Genomic DNA, 20731 nt, shown 5'->3' with positions numbered 1-20731 from the left:
CCGATCGTGTTCTGCTAATGAGGAAGACAAGGATCCAGTTGCAAAGGAATGCACAGGAGGTCCAGTTCTCCGAGGTTGGTAATAAGTTTGGAAGGGACGATGGTGTTTAATGCCGAACAATAGTCTATGAACAGCAGCCTGACATTTGTGTTTTTATTGTCCAAGTGGTCCAGTGCAGTGGAGAGCCAATACGATTGTGTCCTCCATTGATCTATTGCGGTGATAGGAAAATTGTAGTAGGTCCAGGTACTTGCTAAGTTAGGAGATGATATGTGCCATAACCAGCACCTCGAAGAACTTTGTGTCACAGCAAGCAGCTCACTGGGAGAGTCCTGGCAAGCAGGCTCGGCTCGCCACCGCATACCGACAACAGAGGACCTATTCGCCGAGGGTCGCTCATCACGGAGCGACGGAGGACCCGCCGATAGGCCCAGCTCAGCCTCTGCAAACTCCGAATTGGCCCCAAGCCACTGGCATCACTTGCACAAATGTATTGTTCTGGCTCACATACAGGAATCAATTACAATACCCAAACCCCAATTGCTGTGTAGGACAACAAACAGGTTCACATTGTTCTTGGCTAATAAGGTCAAATGTGTGACAATGATGGATCCAAGTGGCGTGTCGGCAGCGAACCCCATTCAGTAAAATCCAGGTGAATGGCAAAGGTTTTGTTTTAATATAAAATATGATTGCAAGAATAACTCTCATTCAACAGTAAAAATATATTCCAAGAGCAACCTAATCTTAAAATAATGTGAGGAGAATGGAGTATGTGGCTGGTAAGCTGGGTTAAATAGTAAGATTAAACGAGAACTTACCAGTTCGAAGTTTGATCGTTATTTTATGAGGAGTACGTTGAGGGAATACGTGAAGAACCCCGCCAGGACGCATGCGTGTCATTCTTCAAAGCAGCGGTGTGAAATCACAGATAAATGTAATGACTGAACATAGTAAGATTAGAGAAGAAAATACCAGTTGAGTATATGATCAAGGGTGGGAGCAGAGGGCACGTATTCCCTCAACGTACTCCTCATAAAATAACGATCAAACTTCGAACTGGTAAGTTCTCGTTTAATCTTACTATTTTACTTCGGAGTCACGTGAGTGACTACGTGAAGATTTCAAAGCTCTGTGATTTCATGCCGTGGAAACGAGTCCATGCATCACATCTGCCTTAATTGACTGTGGGAGGAATTGTGTTAACATGCTTAGACATGAATCCAACATTGAAATCCATGATAAATTGTTAACAACAAATTATAGCCCCTATTTATGAGGTGAAATTATATTACAGAACTTAAAATTGGCTCTGCAAAGTTCCAGTTTAACTACTGGTTTGTGGTAGAATAGTTGGAACATTTTCCCCTGATCCATCCTGCTGTCTTGAAGATTTGGTTCATTGGTACATCCAACTCCATAGCTGCCAATGTAGTTGCAGCCCTGGTGGAATAAGATTTGAATATGTTAGTATCCACCCCAGCTGTTGTTAAAACCTGTTTCAGCCATCTGGAAATAGTTAGAACCGACACTTTTTTGTGGGTTTGTTTGTGGCTGATTAGTTGTGCTATCTCATAGCCTCAGATGTTTTTGGTGTTCTCCATATAGAACAAAAACTGTCTTATTATACAGAGACGATATCTGTAGGGTAATCCCTAAATTCTATTTTGAGGCCTGATGATCCCGGTCTGTTCTGTTTGACTAATTCGTAATATGAAACGTTATATTCCTGTTGAAGAAGTCATATAGTCCAGCCTTAACTTATGTACGACTGTACCCTTAGTGCCGTGAGCGAAGCCATCAGCATGACTGTTTTGTGCGTCAGTCTTTGCAGGGACAGAGTTGTTGCTGGAGACCAATTCCTTAGCAACGTTAGGGCAATACTCATATCCCATTTAGAGAGTACCTGGTTCTTGGGGGATAGATATTAAAAATTCCCCTCATAAGTTTGGTTACCAGGGGTGAGTCCCAACAGAATGACGCTCTGATCCTCGCCATAGATATGTTGATAGGGCACTTCTGGCACAGTTAATGGCACTGTAACTGAGCCCCTCATCATAAGGGAGGCCTGCCAGGAATTCGAGAACAGACGTTATGTTCATCAAACTATAGGTGATGTTGTTTCTGTGACAATACGTCCCCCTATTCCAGATATAATTTTTGGTGGACTGTCTGTGGCCCGCTGAGATAATGTTCAATGTTCGGTCCGCCAGTCCCAGTTGCAGTAGAGGTTTATTGAGACTCTGCAAATTGATAGGTTTGTTGTTTTTGACATGGATGGGTTCCCCTGTTACGGGATGAACCAATAATCTGATTGTTTCAGGATGGTGATGCATGGTTTAACCCCATGTTCAGTATCACAGGGAACCATGGTTAAGTAGGCCAATCGGCACTACCAATTAACAGACGCTGAGTCTTGTTGTATTTTTCGTAATACCCGACTGATGATGCAGAAAAGGAGAGAATGCATAGATAAACAATTGCCCCCTCAATGCAGTGAAAAGCATCTGTCCCTGCTGTCCCAGGGTCTGGTTCCCAAGAAACACAGTTTGGTAACTGGTGATTGTCTTATTTTATTGAATTTGCGTGACCTGATGTCTGTCACTGAATTTTTGGGTTACCTGGTAGGTAAGTAGCTGATATTCCAATATTTCTCTGGATACACCATTACCAAATTGTATTAGTTAGATTGTCACTCTGTAGTCTAACACGCTGGTGATTTATCCCAGAGCAGTATGACTTTAGGCCATAGAACGCACCCCACATTTCCAGGTAGTTTATGCCCAGTGTCTGTGACAATGATGCCTCCTGTGCCTTTCATCTACCTCCACAGATGGAGATGGAAATTGGTAGTACCCCAACCAAGCGCACTGGCATCAGTTTGTAGCACCACTAAGGGTTTGTTGATAACGATAGGGTTGGAACAATGCCGAATGTTATCCCTCCACCATTTTAATTCCATAAGCTTTGATTGGTGGCTTATTGGTCTGTCGAAATGACCAGTATTAACTTTGAGTGTTTGTATTTTGCCCTTTGTAGATTTTTGGTAATACAAAGGTCCAAATTGTGTGGCTGGAAAGGCAGACACTATATGCCAATTATACTTGCTACCAATCTGATAGACGGTTCACTGATGTCAGTGGGGTTGTTGCAGGCCTCAGTTAAAACTGTAGCCTTGTCCTTTGGTAAAGTCACCGACATGTGAGCTGTCAATAGTGAACCCCAAATAATCCATTATGTTGGTAGGCGTTAGTTTAGATTTAACTGGATGGATGATAACCCCAGTTTTCACCCAATTGTATGGTGGCTGTTACAGCTAGTTAGGCCAACTCCAAAGTTATGCCCACAATTAGTATGATCATATGATTATGTATTTGGTAGAGCTCTATACTGCCAGAGCTGCCTCATCCAGTTCAATTTTTTTTAATAACGTTTGTGATCAGTCCATGTAGGCACTGAATAGTAAGCATCTTTTAGGTCGATGCTAGCCATGGAGTAGCCTTTGGAAATCAGTCCTTTAGCAGTTACCAGTTCCCATTTTGTACTGAATATATAGTACAATGTATTCCAGCCAATCGTGTTGGGTTTACCCATTACCCCTTTTGCACAATTCAATGGTATATCCCTGGATATTGCTTAGGATATAAGTGTCTGTAGTTAATATACACCATGTATCCAAAAGAGTGTAATCTCCCACCAATGTGTGTATTATCCACTTCCTATAATTTGTAAGGGACCAGACCCACCTACCTCCATTGTTACCAGTGGAAGTTTGCTTCTTCTGTGTGGTCTTTGTGGAGGTTGAGGCGCCGGTGTCTGGGTTTGTTTTTGGGTTGGGGGTTTGCGCATCTTCCAGAAAGGCCGGTCTGGGCTATGGTCTAAAAGACCGCTGTCCTGTATGCCCGGCCATTGAGCTTTCACCAGCTTCTCTTGTTCTGCTGGTGGGTGCATAAGGGTGCTGTCTTTGGCTGTAGGAGATCCTTAATGTTTTTTTGTTTTTTTTTGTTTTTGTTTATTTTATAAGAAGTTAATACAGCACAAAACAGTACAGTGGCACCTAATTTTAGGTGCCAACTATGTAATACCGTAATCCATTCTATGTACAACCTCTAGTTTTATGTTATAAGAAGGAAGTAAGCAGAACAAGAAAAAGAAAACAATAGAAAGGGGAAGAAGTGGAAAAATAGATGGTAGAGAGTAGAAAAACGTCCTTAATGTTGTCACCTTTATGAGCCCCAGGGCTTTCCTAAGTCCTGCTCCGACATGTTTCCAGATGCTATTTCTACGACTGGAACATTCAGGGATGCGCAGTTTCCTGGTCCCAAGTATTTTTGCAGTGGTGTCCATCGTGGTCTGGCTGTATGTATTTGGACACCATGACCAGTAGATTTTGCCTTCCTGCACTCTCTGCACACTTGTAGTTTTGTTCGTCAAAACCCCTCTTCAGGGTCAGCCCAGAATTGACCCCCCAGTACTCCCCTCTGACGAGGGAGCTGCACTGTGCAGCCCTACAAGAGGTGCTGCTGTGGGTTTTACATAGTACCCACAGTGACTAGACTCCATCTCCCGGAGCCTGTCATGTTGGAGCTCGGCTCCATAAGCCGCTCCAACTTTCTTTCATGTTGGAGCTCGGCTCCATAAGCTCTCCAACCGCTCACGGTCGCTGGCCGCCCAAAGTCGGACTCATCAGTCAACAACTCTTTTGGTTTTCTTCTTGCCTTCCCGCCCAGACGCAGTGTTTTAATCTGGCCGGTGCGGGGGCGAAGTCGGGCACAGTTGTTCCCTTACGGGTGATTCCTGTGCCGCCGGCCGCTGCTGGCGTCCGCAACTCCGCGGTCTTCCCCCGCCAGCTTTGTCGCAGCTCTGGTCGACTTCTTTGCCTTGTGCATGTTTCCCCCACCTGTAGAACAGTATGGGAACAATAAAGACCGCAGTATCACTTACCTGCAGGTCCAGGCTTAAAACTTGCCGTTGTTTGCACAGCTCTCCATGTTTCCCCACCTGTGAAACAGTATGGGGAGAATAAAGACCGCAGTTTCACTTACCTGCAGGTCCAGGTTTAAACTGTCGCTACGGGGGAACGTCGTTCCACCCCGCCTCCTTCCGTTTCGACTTGTCAAAGTCGACGGCCCCATTCTGAATAGTCTCTGGCCGGCGCGGGACCAAAGTCGGCACAGCTGATCCCACTTATGGGGCTCGTGCCTTTAGCTGCTGCTGGCTCCCGCAACTTCGCGGTCCTCCCCAGCCAGCTTCACTCGCAGCACTTGTGAACACTATTTTGTCCAGATTCCCCCCCTGTGTAAAAACAACGCGGGGACAAACACTACTGCAGAGTAAATCACTTACCTGCAGGTCGCGGTTTCAAACTTACCGCTGCGGGGGAACGCTCCACCCCGCCTGTCGTTTCGCAAGCGTGAAAGCGATATGACACGCATGCGTCCTGGCGGGGTTCTTCACGTAGTCACTCACGTGACTCTGAAGTAAAATCATTGTCTCCTTATGCTCTGGACTTGCTAAACATTGCACTCTGTGCTTCAGGTACTGAAGGGCAATTTTAACAGCTTTGCCACAGAAAAATCATTGGCGGCTTTTGCTTTGTGCATTTGGTTCCATGGATGAAACTTTGAGCCTTCATAGTCTCCCAGCTATGTTAGACTCTCCCTGACTGTGGAGCTTTAGTTAACTAATTTGAGCTTTCGATATCCAAATTAATTACGGTAACAGTAATGTGAAACTTGGCGTCTGACAAATGGACAAGTAAGTGCAATGAACACATCCATAAGCCAAATTTTGCAGTAATCCGATTAAAAGTTTGGCAACAACATCATTATTTTTAAGAGGTTTGAAATACCATGTACAGAAGTCAACTTAACACATTAAATCAGGATTCTTTAGATTAGTTGACTGAACCACAGCATCAAAATGCATTGTTGCATTGTTCGAGTTTGAAAATAGTGCATTGTTGCTGCATTTAGTCACAGGGAGCAAGCAGGGATCAAGCATGGATCTGATGCCAATTTTTGCCCAAATATTAAAGGCAGCCACAGTTTCTGTAATACTCATGTGCTAGCTGTCTATCTCAACCAAGATTGATGACTTTGAATGGCAAGGTGGATGATAGAAATATATTAAACTAGTGTAGGAGTTTTGTATAGAATTACTGATAATAAACAAGTTGGTCAATTATTATTAAAGATAAGATTTTTCTAATAGCTACCAGGATATAAAACATCTTTCTGAAGGAGGCTTGAGCAAGCACATTTATGAAACCCGTGTCTATAGATGATTCAGCTGAGTTTCTATCACGTTTGAGTTCAATGGAAATGAAAATTTGTACAACATGCAAATGACCCAAAAGAGTTATTTTAGCCTGCTGCAAAAGCAAACATTATGCCCAATATCAGAGATCTACAAGTAATATTTTAGGTTTATGGTCTTAACAAAATATGTTTTTCAAACATAGTACTTACATCCTCAGCAATTGAGTCCTTGTAGTAGCGTAGACTATGGTCGGTCAGTACAAACCAGTATTTCTTCCACTGAAAGACAAAAAAACCTATTGTTTTAATAACTAAATAGAAATATCCAAAAAGAGCTAATTTTCCATTTAATGGACAAGTAAGCCAATCATTCCAGAAAATGTAAAAGTTCTCAATCGGAAACATCACTTAACTATGTTCTCCAGGAATGCTGCCTGGCCTGCTGAGTTACTCCAGCACTTTGTCTCTTTTTTATAAACCAGCATCTGTAGTTCCTTGTAACTACATTCCAGATAATTAATTGATAACGAATCAACTATCAACATGCAGAACTTGGCTATTCAAGCTGTTCTTGCATTTCCTGGGTGGATCTGCCAAAAAGCTGAGATCAAATGAGGCTAAATCGCATGTTGGCACTGCCTACTACAGCTGTTGTGCATAATCATATTGCCCAAAATTGGGATCAGATTAGGAAAAAGGGAAGTGCAATGAGACCTGGGTGTCCTTGTACACCAGTCACTGAAAGTAAACATGCAGGTACAGCTAATGTTCATAAAGAGAGGATTTGACTATAAGAGTACTTGGTTAAAATCCTACTCACAGCTGGCAGAAAGGCCATTACAAGAAACTGGCTTGCAGCGGACACACCCAGACTTAGACAATGGTTAGACAAAGTACAGGAAATATTTGTCATGGAGAAAATGTCATATTCTCCAAGAGTGAAAGAAGACGAGTTTAACAGAAAATTGGGAAAAACGGATTAGGTATAGAAATAAAGACATCTGTATAATTTTATTGACAATAATGTAAGTTATTGGAAAATGTTTTAATAAGAAAATAGTTCTGTATACTGCATAATTAATTGTAAACTGAACTGTTGTACGTTTCACTGCATTGTTGTATGTTTCGTTGTTATATTTGTGTTTTATTTGTGTATGCATAAAAGCAATAAAGACTAAAGTGAAAAAAAGAGTACCTTTTCACCCAGAAAGTTGTGAATTTGTGGAATTCTCTGCCACAGAAGGCAGTAGAGGCCAATCCACTGGATGATTTAAAAAAAAGAGTTAGATAGAGTTCTTGGGGCTAGGAGTCTTGGTTCTTGGTCCTCCAAAATATTCCAAATGGAATTTAAATGGAGATGGTGGAGGGTGGACTTAATCAAAAAAGGATTCTTGGAGAAGAAGAGCTACCTTAAATTTAGTTGTGTCTGGTTGAGTAACTATGGTAGGGTGATGACTATTCCATGCTTTAATTGTGCAGGGGAAGAATGAATTGCTGCACACATCTATCTTGGTAGCTGGTATTTCAAATTGGATCAAGGGATATGGGGAGAAGGCAGGCACGGGTTATGATTGTGGATGATCGGCCATGATCACAATGAATGGCGGTGCTGGCTCAAAGGGCCAAATGGTCGCCTCCTGCACCTATTTTCAATGTTTCTATGATTTAATAAAATTAATTTGATTAAGTATTTTGTTTCCTTTTCACTCCATATGGTAACAATTCATTAAGACATGACTGCAGGCAGTCCAAATTTTGCCCATGTAATGTTTTCTGTACCAGAGGCAGGACAGAAGAATACAATTTAAAGCAGCATATAATGACTAAGAACAATAATCCAGATGATTTTGCTCTTTGCTGAGACTAGAGTTTTTCATCCAAACATATTAAATTACATTTTTCTAACATTAATATTAAAATATTTTAGAGTCATAAGTGTTGTACAGTACAGAAATGTACTCTTTGGGCCTCCACATCTATGTGATCTTTATGTGCATTTGTAAATCCCATTAGGTCTGTATTCTTTAATGCCTTCCTTATTTAGATGCCTATCAACCTGCTTTTTAAACGCAGTGATTGTATCTGACTCCATCACCTCTTCCAGTAGCAAGTTCCAGACCTCAACCACTCGTCCTGTAAAAATAATTTTGCTCAAATCCTTTTAAAAATCCTCAAGGATTTATGTACTGTTAATATAAAAATAGATGATGGACAGTTGTTTAGGGTTTTAGTTTGGAAATACAGCATGGAAACATGCCCCGCGGCCCACATAAACCATCGATAACCCGTTCACACTAATTATTTTTTCTTCCACTTGCGCATCCACTCCCTGCACACTAGGGACAATTTAGAAAGACCAATTAACCTACAAACTCTGAGATGTGGGACGAAGCTGGGGCATACCCACGCAGTCGCTAGGAGTATGTGAAAACTTCATAGCAGTACCCGAGATCAGGATCGAATCTCGGTCTCCAACACTTTGAGGGAACAGTGCTACCAGCTGTGCTACTGTGCCACCCTTTGTGGTTGCACTTAGTTGTTGTGGATGTATAGCCTCTTTTGGTGCTGTACAATTCTATGACTTATGTGTACGATTCTATGACGTATGCAGGGCTGCCAACTCACACGCTTTGAGCGTGACACTCACGCATTCCAGCCAATTCTCACGCCCTCATGCTGAAGACTGAATTCTCACGCAGCAAAGATCCTTTAGCGGAGCTAAAGGGTCTTTGCTGCACAGTTTGTCTCTTTGTGCCACATGACAGCGATCTGCACGGATTGGGGAAGCGCGTCAGTCCCGGGCAGCGGGTGTCGTCTGCGAGCTCTGCGTTGCCGGCTACCGCGGCAACCTCCCTCCCTCCTTCCTGCCCTTCAACTCACACGGCAGCGCCAGCGCCGCCAATCACGCTGCACCGTGCCCGCCAGACTCCCCATTGGGCGGCCGGGGAAAGAGAGGGAGGAGAGAGGGAGGGGAGAAAGAGAGAGAGGGGGAAAGAAAAAAAGGGAGGGATGGAGGCAAAGAGAGACAGGGGGAGGGAATATAGAAAGGGGATGAAGGAAGGGAAGGAGAAAGGGGAGAAAGAGGAAGCGTGAGGAAAAAGGAGGGTGAGGAAAGAGAGGGAGGGGGAGGAAAGAGGGAGGGAGGAGAGGATGGAGGGGGGCGGGAAGGTCTGTGTCTGTGTGTGTGTCTGTCTCCGTGTGTGTGTGTGTGTGTGTGTGTGTGTGTGTGTGTGTGTGTGTGTGTGTGTGTGTGTCTGTCTCCGTGTGTGAGTGTGTGTGTGTGTGGGTATCCCTGTGTGTGTCTCCCCGTGTGTGTCTCTGTGTCTCCCTGTGTTAGTGTGTGTGTCTCCCCATGTGTGTCTCTGTGTCTCCCTGTGTGTGTGTGGCTCCACGTGTGTGTCTCCCAGTGTGTGTGTGTGTGTGTGTGTGTGTGTGTATCGCTGTGTGTGTGTCCCCGTGTGTGTGTCGCTGTGTGTGTGTGTGTGTCCCCGTGTGTGTGTCTGTCTGTCTCCCTGTGTGTGTGTGTGTGTGTCTGTCTGTCTTCCTGTGTGCGTGTGTCTGTCTGTCTCCCTGTGTGTGTGTGTGTGTGTGTGTGTGTGCGCGCGCGTGTGCGTGTGTGTATCTTCCTTTGTGTATGTGTCTCCCTGTGTGTCTGTTGTCACATCCTGGCGTTAGACAGGGCTGCCAGCTCTTACGCTTTGAGCTTGAGAGTCACACATTTCAGCCAATTCTCACGCTGATGACAGAATTCTCACGCTGTCTTCAGTCCTTGCACAGTTTGTCTCTTTTGCACCACATCTGTGCGATCTGTGCAGTCTGTGGAAGAGCGTCGGTTGGCGGCTGTGAGTGACTTCACATCTCTTTTCTTCTCTTCTCTTCTCTTCTTTCTTGGTTGGATGTGCAGCCGCCGACAACATGAAGCAGCTGGAGATAGAACTAACCAGGGGAATCAGTTGTAAAACATGGGGGGACCACAATGAGGCCAAACATCTAGGACAGGGTTCGGCAACCTACGGCACACGGACCAAATCCGGCCCGTAACCCGAAAAAACGAGTTTATTTTCAATTAGTTTTGGCGCAGTCAGGGCAGGCGAGCCGACCTGAGAACTGCAGCCAGTCCCTGGGACGCGAGCTGATCTGGGAATGGCAGCCAGTCCCTGGGCACGCAGAATGCCAACTTGATCATTATGGACAAATTGGGCCAGCCATGTACATGTTGTATAACTCTGACTCTGAATGCTGATCTGAATGGGCTTAGAATGACAATTTAAGCAAAATTGTCCTCACTTTCCCCATTTTGATTCATGAGATTAATATCCCTTTGCTCTGTTAGCAGCGTTAAAGTACTTATGAGGTAGAGTCAGGAAAGGGAACATGTTATTATTTCAGTTTGCTTTAATTTGTTAGTTGATTTTTTGTTGACTGTATTAATTTCTGAAATGGTCTTAATGTAACTTAACTGTTATAAAGCAGTAATAAGTGATTTTTGTCCAAACTTGCTAAAAATGTTTGCATTATTACCAGGGTTGCCAACTCTCACGCATTGAGCGTGAAACTCACGCATTTCACAAAATTCTCACGCTCTCATGCTGATCAAAAAATTATATGAGATAGGACCTGTTTTGCTTAACAAATAGTGTAGGAAGGAATTGCAGATGCTGGTTTAAACTGAAGATAGACACTAAAAACTAGAAAAACCTCAGCAGGCAGCATCTCTGGAGAGAAAGAATGGGTGATGTTTCGAGTCGAGAACTTCAGCCTGAAGAGGTTGAAAACCAGTCATAAAACACAATGACTGGACATGTGTGTTATCCAACTAAGGGCAGAAATCAGAATCATGTGTTCATCTTTATTCACGTGACACCATCATAAATATATTACATAAAAAATAATTTAATGGGGTGGCACAGTGGTGCAGCGGTAGAGTTGCTGCCTTACTACCACATGGGTTTTCTCTGGATATTCCGGTTTCTCCCATATCCGAAAGAAGCGCAGGTTTGTAGGTTAATTCGCTTCTGTAAATTGCCCCTGGCGTGATGGATGGAATTGGTGTATGATAGATTGCTGGTCGGTGTGGACGTTGTGGGCAGAAGGGCCTGTTTCCATATATATTTTTACATATATATCTTAATTTCATTGAACCATATATGATTGAATATGTGGCATTATTTTCGTCTTGTTTCTATATTCAAAGGGTAAGGTTGAAACCGTCTGAAGAAGGGTTTCGGCCCAGAAACGTTGCCTATTTCCTTCGCTCCACAGATGCTGCTGCACCCGTTGAGTTTCTCCAGCAATTTTGTCTCCCTTCGATTCTCCAGCATCTGCAGTTCCTTCTTGAACAAGGTTGATTGATTTATTTGTGCAGAACAGTGATGGAAGTCCAACTTTTGCTTTGTTTCTCTGAAATGTTCTCTATATGCATGCATGCATAACAGCATGCATAACAGCATCAATATAATCTGATTTCCCATACATGAATGTAGTCATTCATGTGCTGCACCTGTTGATCAGAGCCTGGCTCTATTGTGGAATGTAATTAGGAATGTAATTTAGCCTTACCTTATTCATACCTAATCCAATTTAAAGCATAAATGTTGCATTCAAATGCAAGTTAAAAGACACGTTACAGTATGCACCAGATTGCACAATTTCAAGCTGAAAAATGCAAAAGCTCCCTACCGTGGGAGGGGGAACAAAGACCTAACTTATTCATCCTTTCTCTGTAACGTAATTGTTGAAACCCAGGCAATATTCTAGTAAATCTCCTCTGTACTCTCTCTATTTTGTTGACATCCTTCCTATAATTGGGCGACCAAAATTGTACACCATACTCCAGATTTGGTCTCACCAATGCCTTGTACAATTTTAACATTACATCCCAGCTTCTATACTCAATGCTCTGATAGGGTAGCATACCAAAGGCTAGCATACCAAAAGCTTTCTTTACCACCCTATCTGTATGAGATTCCACCTTCAAGGAACTATGCACGGTTATTCCCAGATCCCTCTGTTCAACTGTATTCTTCAATTCCCTACCATTTACAATGTACGTCCTATTTTGATTTGTCCTGCAAAGGTGTAGCACCTCACATTTATCAGCATTAAACTCCATCTGCCATCTTTCAGCCCATTCTTCCAAATGGCCTAAATCACTCTGTAGACTTTGGAAATCCTCTTCATTATCCACAACATTATCTTGGTATCATCTGCATACTTACTAATCCAATTTACCACACCTTCATCCAGATCATTGATGTACCAACCTCCCTGAGGCACCCACTTGCCTCCACCCGAGCCATCCACCATTACCCTCTGGCGTCTCCCATTCAGCCACTGTTGAATCCATCTTGCTACTCCTGCATTTATACCCAACAGTTGAACCATCTTAACCAACCTTCCATGGGGAACCTTGCCAAAGGCCTTACTAAAGTCCATATAGACAACATCCACTGCTTTACCCTCATCAATTTCCCTAGTAACCTCTTCAAAAAATTCAAGAAGTTTAGTCAAACATGACCTTCCAGGCACAAATCCATGTTGACTGTTCCTAATCAGACCCTGTTTATCCAGATGCTTATATATATTATCTCTAAGTATCTTTTCCATTAATTTGCCCACCACTGAAGTCAAACTAACAGGTCTATAATTGCTAGGTTTACTCTTAGAACCCTTTTTAAACAATGGAACAACATGCGCAGTATGCCAATCCTCGGGGACTATTCCCGTTTCTAATGACATTTGAAATATTTCTGTCATAGCCCCGGCTATTTCTACACTAACTTCCCTCAATGTCCTAGGGAATATCCTGTCAGGACCTGGAGACTCATCCACTTTTATATTTTTCAAAAGTGTCAGTACTTCTTTTACTTTGAAACTCATAGTATCCATAGCTACTCTACTAGTTTCCCTTACCTCAAATAATTCAATATCCTTCTCCTTGGTGAATAGATAGATAGATAGATAGATAGATAGATAGATAGATAGATAGATAGATAGATAGAATCTTTATTTGCCACGCAACCAGGGTTGGTGGTATTTGGGTTCGGTACATGATGGTACACTGCTTTAGTTACATACCACTAATAACACAGATCACCGTAATAAAGTGCATCCATACCACATCACAAATCACAAATCTCACCAACAATACATAGTGCAAAAGAACAAACAAAGACCATAGACAAGACACTGTATACATCAAAAGTCATATTATTGTCTGATTATTGGACGGAATTGAGAGTTCTTATTGCTGAGGGGAAGAAACTGTTTTTAAAGCGGGTGGTTTTAGTAGCAAGTGACCTGAGGCGCCTCCCTGAAGGGAGAGACTGAAAAAGGTGATTTGCTGGATGGGAGTGGTCCGAGATGATCTTTTTTGCCCGTTTTGAGGTACGTTGGAGATAAATGGAATGGATTGAGGGGAGGGGGGAGTTGATGATCCTGGAGGCCTTGGAGACAATGCGCTGTATTCTGTGTAGTGAGTGACTATCGGTGTTACCGTACCAGACTGTGATTGAGGAGGTGATGATGCTTTCAATGATTGATTGATAGAAACGGACCAGGAGGTGTTTATGGACTCTGAACTTTTTGAGCTGTCTGAGGAAATATAGGCGTTGTTGACCTTTCTTGATGACGTGGTCTGCATTGATGTGCCATTTTAGATGATTGGAGATATAGGTGCCTAGAAACTTAAATGAGTTTGTGGAGGTTATGGGGTGACAGTTGACATGGACCGGGGGTTTGTGGTTTTGATTGCGTCTGAAATCTATGATAGTTTCTAAGGTTTTTGAAGTATTAAGCTGGAGGTTGTTGTCTGCGCACCATTTGACTGCGCTATCGACTGTTAGATGGTATTGTGATTCGTTGTTGTCTGAGATGAGGCCAATTATTGTTGTGTCGTCTGCATATTTAAAAATTTTAACTGAGCTGCATTGGGATGTAAGGTTGTTGGTGTAAAGTGAGAAGAGCTGGGGTGACAGAACGCACCCTTGGGAGGCTCCTATGTTGAGAGTCAGAGGGCTGGACAGATTTTCACCCACCTTGACTCTTTGCTGTCTGTTTGTTAGAAAGTGTAGAATCCAATGGCACATGGCTGGGTGAATGCTCATGTCCAACATTTTATTGTAGAGTTTAATTGGGTGTATAGTATTAAAGGCCGAGCTAAAATCTATAAACAGGATACGTGCATAGGTGTTCGGTGATTCCAGATGATGTAGGGAATAGTGAAGAGCTAAGTTGATAGCATCCTCAACAGACCGGTTGGCACTATATGCAAATTGGAAAGGGTCCATGATGGGGGCAGTGTGAGTTTTCAGATGGGTGAGGACTATGTGCTCAAAGGCCTTCATGGCGACTGATGTTAATGCCACAGGTCTATAATCGTTCAGGCAGCTCACCTTGGAGGACTTGGGCACAGGGATGATAATGGATGATTTAAAACACTGCGGGACTCTACATTGGCTGAGGGAGGTGTTAAAGATGGAGGTGAACACAGGGGCCAACTGAGCTGCACAGTGGTTGAGAGCAGCGGCGCTGAGGTTGTCAGGCCCTGCCGCTTTTCTTTTATTAAGTTTTTGAAGGCCGCCCTAACCACCCCCTCAGAGATGGTGAATGGTGCTGAGTTAGGTGGGGGGGGGGGGGGGGGGGCAGCATGGATGGCGGGGTGGCATTATCAAAGCGTGCATAAAAAGTGTTCAGAATACCGAAGAAAATAAATTGTTCAATATCTCCCCCATCTCTTTTGGCTCTGCAGATAGCTGTCCACTCTGTCTCTCCAATGGACCAATTTTATCCCTCATTATCCTTTTGCTATTAATAAAGCTGTAGAAACCCTTTGGATTTACTTTCACCTTACTTGCCAAAGCAACCTTCTTTTAGCTTTTCTAATTTCTTTCTTAAGATTCTTTTTACGTTCCTTATACTCCTCAAGCACCTCATTTACTTCATGCTGCCTATAATTATTGTAGATCTCCCTCTTTTTCCAAACAAGATGTCCAATTTCTCTTGAAAACCAGGGCTCTTTCCAATTTTTACTGTTTCCTTTCAACCGAACAGGAACATAAAGATTATGTACTGTGTACTATGAAAATTTCCCCTTTAAATGTCCTCCATTTCTCTTCTACATCCTTCCCATAAAACAAAATGTCCCAGTTCACTCCTTTTAAATCATTTCGCATCTCATCAAAGTTAGCCTTTCTCCAATCAAAAATCTCAACCCTAGGTCCAGTTCTGACCCTCTCCATAATTATATTGAAACTAATGGTATTGTGATCACTGGACCCAAAGTGCTCCCCAACGCATACCTCCGCCACCTGTCCCATCTCATTTCCTAACAGGAGGTCCAGCACTGCCCCTCCTCTAGTAGGTACCTCTATGTATTGCTGCAAAAAACTATCCTGCACACATTTTACAAACTCCAAACCATCCAGCCCATTTACAGAATGTTTCCCAGTCTATGTGTGGAAAGTTGAAATCTCCCACAATCACTACCTTGTGCTTACTACTAATATCTGCTATCTCCTTACATATTTGCTCTTCCAATTCTCGATCCCCATTTGGCAGTCTATAATACACCCCTATAAGTGTTGCTACACCTTTCCCACTTCTCAGTTCCACCCAAATAGCCTCCCTAGATGAGCCCTCCAATCTATCCTGCCAAAGCACTGCTGTAATATCTTCCCTGACTAGCAATGCAACACCTCCACCTCTTGCCCCTCCAATTCTATCACACCTGAAGCTATGAAATCCTGGAATATTTAGTTTCCAATCACACCCCTCCTGCAACCATGTTTCACTGATCGCCACAACATCATACTTCCAGGTGTCTATCCAGACTCTAAGCTCATCCACCTTTCTTACAATGCTCCTAGCATTAAAATATGCAAATTTAAGAAACCCCCCCGCCTCTTATTCTCTGTTTATTTCCTTTTTCTTCTTTCTCCTCTTGTGTCCGAGTGCTTCCCCTTTCTGTTTCCTGCCTCCCATTCTGTCTACCAGCTTTCTCTATTTGAGTCCCTCGCCCCAACCATTCTAGTTTAAAGTCTCCCCAGTAGCCTTTGCAAATTTTCCCGCCAGGATGAAATCTTTCACTACTCTGAATCTATTGCTCTTACACCTTTCGGTGATTTGTTTATATATCTCTGCTCCTCTAATTCCCAATGGTTATTGGGAGGTCTATAATATAACCCCAGCAAAGTGATCGCTTCTCCCTTTGTCCTAAATTCCATCTCTCTGGCCTTTTTAGACTTCAACCAGGAAATTCTATTTGCTGCTATTTTATTCTCCATAATCAGTAGCACAACTAGTACTTAATCGAGTATGGAAACGGTCCCTTTGGCCCAATTAGTCCGAGCTGCCTATCTAGGCTAATTCCATTAAATACACACCACATAAAAACCTGCCTCTCAGGTCTCCGTTAAAACACTTTGCACTTGTTAGAATTTAATTCCTTCCTTTGCCAGCTTTTCCAACATTTTTCACTGTCTACTGTATCATCAATTTTCGGTGTCATGTGCAAACTTACTAATCATGCACCTGCATTCTCATCCAAATGTCATCATTTTCATATGTACTTGTACCCTGATGGGCAGAGACACCCAGCCATTGCATATCACTGCCCTGTACTTCACCATCACTTTGCAATTCAAATTTAATTACTATGCGCTTTTCCAACATTTTTCACTGTCTACTGAGGACAATTTTCTGTGGGAAGCTAGAGAAGAATCCAAAATTATTCAGGTGCCCCCAGCTGATATAGTATACCGTCCAATCAAATTAGCCACGGAGTGAGATGCCTGGAAGAAATTGCAGGTGGGCTATTATAAAGAATCATTAGCATGGGTGAGATGCCGGAAGAACCATGGAAAAAGTCTGGAAACCATAGACCAGTGAGCCTAACATCTGTGGTAAGCAAGTTACTGGAGAGGATTCTGAGGGATAAGATATAAGATATATGCATTTGGATAAAAAGGAGCCGATTAAGAATAGTCAGCATAGCTTTTGTAGTCTTTCAGACTGAATCAGACTGAGATTTTTGAAGTAACCAAAAATGATGGGGCAAAGCCATGCACGTTGTCTGTTACACACTTCAGCAAGGCATTTGCTAAGGTTCCACATGGTAAGCTGGTCAGGGTATTGAGTATAGACGTTGGGATGTTATGTTACAGTTTTGCAAGGCATTAGAAAGGCTGCATTTGAAGCATTGTGTTCAGTTTTGCCTCAAACAAGTAGTCCAAATTTATAAGACACGATCTCAAAGCCTTGCTGAATATCCATAATCAGTTATTGATTCAATACAACTAAAGTCTGTCCTTCGAATCGCTTCCAGTAACTTCCCTACCACTTATGCTAGACGCCAGCCTTTAGTTCCCTGGCCTGTCCTTGCAGTCCTTTTTAAGCAATGATACAATATTTGCCATCCTCCAATCATCCAGCATCTTGCCTGTGGCACAAAAATCTTAAACAAGGCCCCAGCAGTCTCTTCCTTGCTTCCCACACATCCTAGCCTTCTGGCCTTGCCCTGGCGATTTATCAATTTTTATTCACATAAAATCCCCAATATCTCTTCTCTCATAACATCAATATGCTTCAGGATATTACTGTTCTCTTTCCTAAATTCACTAGCTTCCATGTCCTTCTCCACTGTAAATGCAGATAAGTATTTGTTTAAGATCTGTCATGACTCCACACAGATCCTTAAGGAGAACTACTCTTGCCCTCATTATGCTTTTGCTATTATTATATATAGAATATTTTAGGATCATCTTTACCTTACCTTCCATGGATATCTCATGCACTTTATGTCCTCCTAATTGCCTTCCTAAATATACTCCTACAGTGCCCTCCATAATGTTTGGGATAACCATATAACCATATAACAATTACAGCACGGAAACAGGCCATCTCGACCCTTCTAGTCCGTGCCGAACACGTATTCTCCCCTAGTCCCATATACCTGCGCTCAGACCATAACCCTCCATTCCTTTCTCGTCCAATAAACTATCCAATTTATTTTTAAATGATAAAAACGAACCTGCCTCCACCACCTTAGAAACATAGAAACATAGAAATTAGGTGCAGGAGTAGGCCATTCGGCCCTTCGAGCCTGCACCGCCATTCAATATGATCATGGCTGATCATCCAACTCAGTATCCCGTACCTGCCTTCTCTCCATACCCCCTGATCCCCTTAGCCACAAGGGCCACATCTAACTCCCTGGACCTTCACTGGAAGCTCATTCCACACAGCCACCACTCTCTGAGTAAAGAAGTTCCCCCTCATGCTACCCCTAAACTTCTGTCCCTTAATTCTCAAGTCATGTCCCCTTGTTTGCATCTTCCCTCCTCTCAGTGGGAAAAGCTTATCCACGTCAACTCTGTCTATCCCTCTCATCATTTTAAAGACCTCTATCAAGTCCCCCCTTAACCTTCTGCGCTCCAAAGAATACAGCCCTAACTTGTTCAACCTTTCTCTGTAACTTAGTTGCTGAAACCCAGGCAACATTCTAGTAAATCTCCTCTGTACTCTCTCTATTTTGTTGACATCCTTCCTATAATTAGGCGACCAAAATTGTACCCCATACTCCAGAATTGGCCTCACCAATGCCTTGTACAATTTTAACATTACATCCCAACTTCTATACTCAATGCTCTGATTTATAAAGGCCAGCACACCAAAAGCTTTCTTTGCCACCCTATCTACATGAGATTCCACTTTCAGGGAACTGTGCACAGTTATTCCCAGATCCCTCTGTTCACCTGCATTCTTCAATTCCCTACCATTTACCATGTACGTCCTATTTTGATTTGTCCTGCCAAGATGTAGCACCTCACACTTATCAGCATTAAACTCCATCTGCCATCTTTCAGTCCACTCTTCCAACTGGCATAAATCTCTCTTTAGACTTTGAAAATCTACTTCATTATCGACAACCCCTCCTATCTTAGTATCATCTGCATACTTACTAATCCAATTACCACACCATCATCCAGATCATTGATGTACATGACAAACAACAGTGGACCCAACACAGATCCCTGTGGCACCCCACTAGTCACTGGCCTCCAACCTGACAAACAACCATCCACCATTACTCTCTGGCATCTCCCATTCAGCCACTGTTGAATCCATCTTGCTACTCCACCATTAATACCCAACCATTGAACCTTCTTAACCAACCTTCCAAGAGGAACCTTGTCAAAGGCCTTACTGAAGTCCATATATACAACATCCACTGCTTTACCCTCATCAATTTCGAGAGTAACCTCTTCAAAAAATTCAAGAAGATTAGTCAAACATGACCTTCCAGGCACAAATCCATGTTGACTGTTCCTAATCAGACCCTGTTTATCCAGATGCTTATATATATTATCTCTAAGTAATAAGTAATCACCTGACCATCCTATTTTTGCAGCAAACCAGTGGTTTGCATCTTGCAGTGTAGCCTCTGTATTTCTGTTCACAAAGTCTTCTGTGGACAGCGGTCATTGACAAATCCACTCTTGACTCCTGAAGAGTGTTGCTGCGGGTTAGGCAGCATCTCTGGAGAACATGGATAGGTAATGTTTGGGCCAGGATCTTTCTTCAGACCCAACTTGAAACATCACTTACCCATGTTCTCCAGAGATGCTACTTGAACCACTGAGTAACTCCTGCACATTGTGTGCTTTTGTGTAAACCAGCAACTGTAGAGAGGGAGGGGCATAGAGGTAAGGCAGAGACAGAGAGAGAGATAGGGCAGAGACAGAAAGAGGGCAGAGAAAGAGAGAGAGAGCAGAGACAGAGATAGAGGGCAGAGACAGAGAGAGAGGGCAGAGACAGAGAGGGGGGGCAGAGATGGAGAGAGGAGGCAGAGACGGAGAGAGAGGGCAGAGGCAGAGAGAGAGGGCAGAGACAGAGGGAGAGGGCAGAGACAGAGGGAGAGGGTAGAGACAGAGAGAGAGAGGGCAGCGGCAGAGAGAGAGGGCAGTCAGAGAGGGAGGGCAGAGGCAGAGAGAGAGGGCAGAGGCAGAGAGAGAGGGCAGAGGCAGAGAGAGAGGGCAGAGGCAGAGAGAGAGGGCAGAGGCAGAGAGAGGGCAGAGGCAGAGAGAGAGGGCAGAGGCAGAGAGAGGGCAGAGGCAGAGAGAGAGAGAGAGAGGAGAGGCAGAGAGAGGGCAGAGGCAGAGAGGGAGGGGGGCAGAGACAGAGAGGGCAGAGTCAGGGAGGGAGAACAGAGACAGAGAGGAAGGACAGAGACACAGAGAGAGGGCAGAGACAGGGCCCGACTTCATCTTCGGGCTCGTTCTTTCTGCGTTTTTGAATAACCGGGGGGGGGGGGGGTTACGTCACTCAAAGTGGGTGGAAGACAGCGCCGAGCAGACCCATTGTGACATCTTCAGCGAGAGCTGCTCGTTTAAATTTAAAGTCGTTTGATATTTTTAAACATTTTCAGTAATGTCGAGAAATAAAGCATGACATTTTCAGATAAGGACTTGACG

At 43.5% G+C, this 20731-nt stretch overlaps 1 protein-coding gene across 4 annotated transcripts in view; it reads right to left on the bottom strand.

The window, feature by feature from the left end:
• Nucleotides 1-20731, bottom strand: part of mprip (myosin phosphatase Rho interacting protein) — a 323068-nt gene that overhangs the window by 76970 nt on the left and 225367 nt on the right. For all 4 annotated transcript variants that reach the window (XM_055654084.1, XM_055654083.1, XM_055654082.1 and 1 more), the window contains exon 11: nt 6471-6539. In XM_055654084.1, coding sequence (XP_055510059.1) covers nt 6471-6539 — 69 coding nt within the window. The remainder of the gene's footprint in view (nt 1-6470; nt 6540-20731) is intronic.

Source organism: Leucoraja erinacea, chromosome 23 (assembly GCF_028641065.1).
Source record: "Leucoraja erinacea ecotype New England chromosome 23, Leri_hhj_1, whole genome shotgun sequence".
Lineage (NCBI taxonomy): Eukaryota > Metazoa > Chordata > Chondrichthyes > Rajiformes > Rajidae > Leucoraja > Leucoraja erinaceus.
Note: the sequence above shows the minus strand (reverse complement) of the source record. Positions and strands in the feature narration are given on the sequence as shown.